Raw genomic sequence first — 4,965 nt, forward strand, 5'->3', positions numbered from 1 at the left:
AAGGAAGATGGTGGAGGTATAAGTTAGTAGAAGAAATTAAGTAATAAAGCTTCGATAGTTGATTGAAGAACATCCAGTGTGATTAGAACACCGGAGTCCAATACCTTGCCACTAGCTAGAACAAACCCACCGACAGACTGGAATTGTTAAAATTCCCATACATGGATAATCATATAGAAGTCATGCCTAAGTCTCGTTCAAAAGATAACAATGTTAACCAGAATCCGGTCAAATTTTCACAATCTGGTTATGCGGTGATCCTATATTGAGGATCAAACATATGCCACGCACGGCGAACCAGCCAGAGACTAGGTCAGAACAGTATAAGGAAGAATATAACAAAATATACACTGCATTGAAGACAAGAACATACAGTATTAGAAAGCCAAACAGGCATAACTATGAACTTCATATTAGTATGAGTGATTACAGAAAGATAAGTCTTCTCTCTTACTATCAATGTAAGAAGACCGAGACCTTGCAAATGTTAGCAAACTGACTACTTAATGTCAAAAGCTGTACAGAACATTTGTTTGATTCAACAGTAGCTGAATTCTCTCATCCAAAAACTTACCAAGAATCAGCCATCCATTGGAAGAAAGGGAACGAACAAACATAGTTCCTCAAAAGCAAAAGTGAAAAAAAGAATCAAAGAACACAAAAACTCTTCTGCTCATATCCTATTTTTTTTTCCCCCTTTTCCTTGAATCAAAAAATTGAACTAACAAGTACACATTCAGAAAGCTGTGATCATTGCATAAATTCTGCAATAAACCAACAGCAACATCCTGTTCCTAACAGTACATCCCGTCTGTCTGCGTGAAGTCATTAAGTCATTATATCGAACTCTGAAATCTTCATTGGAAGTCAAGGAGGCCCAACTCATCCAAGCAGAAGTTGAAGTCCTCCTGTCGGCCTGGTTTCAGAAAATCAAAATCGTAATCAACCGCATTAGGTGCTTGCTGATCCATTTGCTGCAAACCTTCAAACGTTTTACCATCTGCGTTTTCCAACTGATATGATGGATTTGAGAACTGATTATCTGCATCCTCCAACTGATATGATTGATATGGGAACTGATTATTGTCATAGGCAGCACTCTGCATTCGATATGAGGGATCATAGGCGTACTGCTCTTGTTTAGGAGGAAAAGAACCATCTTGATTAGGAGCCGAGGCATTGAGGGGAGTAGAACCCAACATGCTTAATAGTACATCTACATCAAACATCTCATCATCCCAACCAAAGTTCTCTAGATTATCTTGTCCACTCTTCTGTACATCATAATCAAAGGTGACAGGCTCTTCTTTAATTTCACGAACCTCTCTTGTATCTAACGCCCCCTTAGCCTCGTCTTTCGCTTCCTCCATCACTGAGCTCAGAGGTGTTCCAGCTTCAGAAGAACAAATCCTAGTATATTCAACTCTTGATTCACTTCTTCCTCTCTTGTCATCAGCAGGGCATACCTCAGAGAAACTTGAGGCTGTCGTGGAGTCAGATTGAGATATCGTTGGCAACGAAGAATCATCAGTAACAGACTCTTTCGATGAAGTGTAATTCGGGAGATTCAGCCTTGCACATGGACCATACATTGCTCTAGCAGCTTCATCATAAGCAAGAGCAGCATCGATCGCCGTTTGAAATGTACCCAACCAAAGCCTATTTCCTCTATGTGGCTCCCTAATCTCAGCAACCCATTTACCCCATGTCCTTTGCCTAACACCTCTGTATTTACATCTCCCGTTTTCGGGTCCTCCTTTACCTTTCATACACCCCTTCTTTGACCCTTTAGCAGGAGCTTTACGCACACTAGAGTTTAATTTCTCATTGACTTCTTTCCACTTTGCAATTGTCTCTGCTACATTCTTCGGCGCATCTTTTCTACTCCTTGATTTCCTTTTTCTTGTATAATCCATAGGTATAGAAATCATATTTGAAGCTTGATCAAGTATAGCCATTATTTCTGTAAACAAGGCAGATGATAAAACGTCAGATATGATAATATTATAGACAAAACAAGAAGCAAAAGCCTTTGCAAGCAAGTAAAATATAAAAATATTTCCTTCCTCTACAAGGAACCCAAAAATAAAAGAACCCTTGCCTTTGCCACCAAGTAACCAATTGCTTTCAAGCAAAAATCGAGTTTTGCACCATACTTACAAATTCAACACGAAACATCAAAAAACAATGGAAATTCCACCAATTATTAAAAAGGGAAAATTACCCTCTATGTCTACTGGGAAAAAATATTTACCCGATTCAGCCCAATTTTTCCTTATATACGGAGTATTATACACATTTATACAAGGTGAACACATCGTTTACAGCAAGGGTACAATGATGTATAAGCACTGTTATGGAGAAAAAAAAGTTGGTTATGCGAATGTAAACTGAAAAAATAAAAGGGAAAATTAAGCATGTCTACTGAGAGAGAATATTTACCCGATTTAGCCCAATTTTTCCTTAATTTCCCGGTTTAGCCCAGTTTTTCCTTAAAAACCTCTTATATACGGAGTATTATACACTTTTATACAAGGTGAACACATCGTTTACAGCAAGAGTATAATGATGCATACTGTGTATAAGCACTGTTTTGGAGGAAAAAAAAGTTGGCTATGCGAATGTAAACTGAAAATATGGCCACGTAGGTGTAATATACAATGTTGGGTTGTATATTTTTTGTAAAAAACCCTAATCAGCAATATTATCATTCTTTCACCTTATCAACTTCTGGTTGAAAATACCAACAACTGACAAATTCAACCAAACTTCGATAAACACTCAAAAACTTTAACAAAAATCAAACATATTCAACCAACCAAAACAAATTTTAATTGCAAATCACATAAATATAAAGGATAAAATCAACTCACCTCACAAATATTGTTCCAAAATTGACCTCCTTTTGAAGAATCTCTACAATCAACAATTGCTTCTTTTTTTTCTTTGCTTCAAGAAACACTAATTTCTCCTTCTTTGATTTAAAATTGAATTTGATAGTTAAACAGATCAATTTTTTTGGTTTAGTATAGTATTTTTTTGAGAGTGATTTTTTTTTCTTGGATAAGTTTGTTACACGAAGAGAAACTGAAAACCAAGATAGAGGGGATTGTGAAGAGGTATTTATAGACTTCTTTTTAGATATTTTTAAATGATTTTTTAATGTTAAATATCTAGTGTTTCTAAGTGTGGCGACGTGGACAGATTAAGATTGAGTCCGTAGTGTTAAATATCTAGTGTTTCTAAGTGTGGTGACGTGGACAGATTAAGATTGAGTCCGTGGCTCTTTGACTACCGTGGTTGATGACACGTGTCAGTAGAAAGTTCACGAATGTCTCGTTTTCACTTTTCTTAGTGATGAAGAAATCCAGTTTTGTTTTTTTATCTTTGACCTTTGACTTTGGGAATATTTACTACTATGCCATAAAGTTCGTGATTTATCTAGTTTGTTTCAGAGACTGCTGCCACTTTCCAGGAGCCAACCGTTGCAAGTTGACGAGCCCAAGTAGTGATGACTTCCTAATCACGTATGCCTTTTTTTATGGGGAAATTTTAAAAATGTACAATTTAACAAAAAAAATTATATTTGCATAGTCATATTTTTAAATTACATCTCGCTTTTTCACAATATACAATATACAATTTTATACATATGAAGTAGATAATGTATCAACCTTGTATAAAAGTGTATAGAGTGTATAACAGTATATATGAGGTGTTTATATCCAAGAAAATTCAATTGTATACAATAATATACAATATTTTTTCAATTGTAGTGACGAATCAAATATACAATATGTTTTTGAAGTGAAGGGTACAAATTGAGCCATTTCGGGTGATTGTATAAACATGAGATATTTTAGGTAATTATTTTTCCTAAATAGTCATGGAGGGTTATTTTCTCTTTTTTATTTTCTCAAATTTTAAAGTAAAATGCAAAGTTAGAAATTGATTTTTTTTTTTTTTTTTTGGATCTTAGGTAGTAGCACCACCTCTATTTATCATAATTCAAAACCTAATTTAGCTATGAATTTTAGAAAACCTATTCCTATATTCAACTAAAAATCCTATTTAAGCATGAATTAAATAAATATTATATTCTAAACAAATTTAATTTCCTACAATTTGAATTATTCTTTAACAACAAGCCAGTATATATTTTGATTTGCCTTCCTTTGAATAATTATAATAATAGCTTTGTTAGCTTCCATTAACAATCCTCACTAGTTCTCAAAATGTTGATTAAGTGTGAAAAATCGTATAATCAGAGGGTTTTTTGTTCGAATCTTGAATATAAAAAAAATAGATAAAAAGACGCTTCACGCTCTAAGAATCTTATGAGCAACATGAATCAAATTAGTCTGAACATAAGATAACAAATATCAACAAAACAAATGAAGATGGAAATAAGAGATAATCTAGAGGCCTAGTTATAAATTCACATGAATCATAATATTAATTTGTGACTACACAATTTCATATACTTTATTTAATTCTGACTCCGCCTCTGAAAGAAAAGGTAACAGTGTGATTCTTCTTAAGGATTAAGTGGGGACTAACAAAAAGATACGATATCCATGTCTCTGCATGTCTTACACTTATCAATTTGCAATGCATTAGATAGGATGTCATCAGTGACCACGCTTTCGGCTTACTTTATTTTAATTAATTAATAGGTCCAAGGCGTACGTTCGTCAAAGCATAGCTGAGTACTTGCTAAACATTACGGCGCAATGGATGACGACTTTCCCCTTTTAAACACTTGGAAAGCCTTAGCAGCCTCTTTTTTCAAGTGGCCAATACGTGCTGGCTGATGCATATACGTACTCTTTTTGTTGAGGATCATTTTTTTTTTTTTACGCGGATTCCCCTTCAAAGGCGTTGGTCTTTAATTTTTGACTCTTAACCCATCCTGTCGATGGATTATAAATATCATATTACTTATAAGCAATACTAATCTAAGGA

At 34.5% G+C, this 4,965-nt stretch overlaps 1 protein-coding gene across 1 annotated transcript; it reads right to left on the minus strand.

Annotated features, from left to right (window-relative positions):
- Positions 1 to 377: 377 nt before the first annotated feature.
- LOC132640420 (dehydration-responsive element-binding protein 2A-like) lies at positions 378 to 3,102 on the minus strand. Its single transcript, XM_060357012.1, has 2 exons — positions 2,874 to 3,102; positions 378 to 1,963 (listed from the first exon to the last, which is right to left on the minus strand). Exon 2 carries the CDS (start codon positions 1,956 to 1,958, stop codon positions 858 to 860), a length of 1,101 nt encoding a protein of 366 aa, XP_060212995.1. The 5' UTR covers positions 1,959 to 1,963; positions 2,874 to 3,102; the 3' UTR covers positions 378 to 857.
- Between the last annotated feature and the right edge of the window lie 1,863 nt (positions 3,103 to 4,965).

This window comes from Lycium barbarum, chromosome 5 (assembly GCF_019175385.1).
Source record: "Lycium barbarum isolate Lr01 chromosome 5, ASM1917538v2, whole genome shotgun sequence".
Lineage (NCBI taxonomy): Eukaryota > Viridiplantae > Streptophyta > Magnoliopsida > Solanales > Solanaceae > Lycium > Lycium barbarum.

Bases quoted from the DNA above. Each gene is read 5' to 3' on its own strand.
- LOC132640420 (XM_060357012.1), bottom strand. From the start codon at position 1,958: ATGGCTATACTTGATCAAGCTTCAAATATGATTTCTATACCTATGGAT.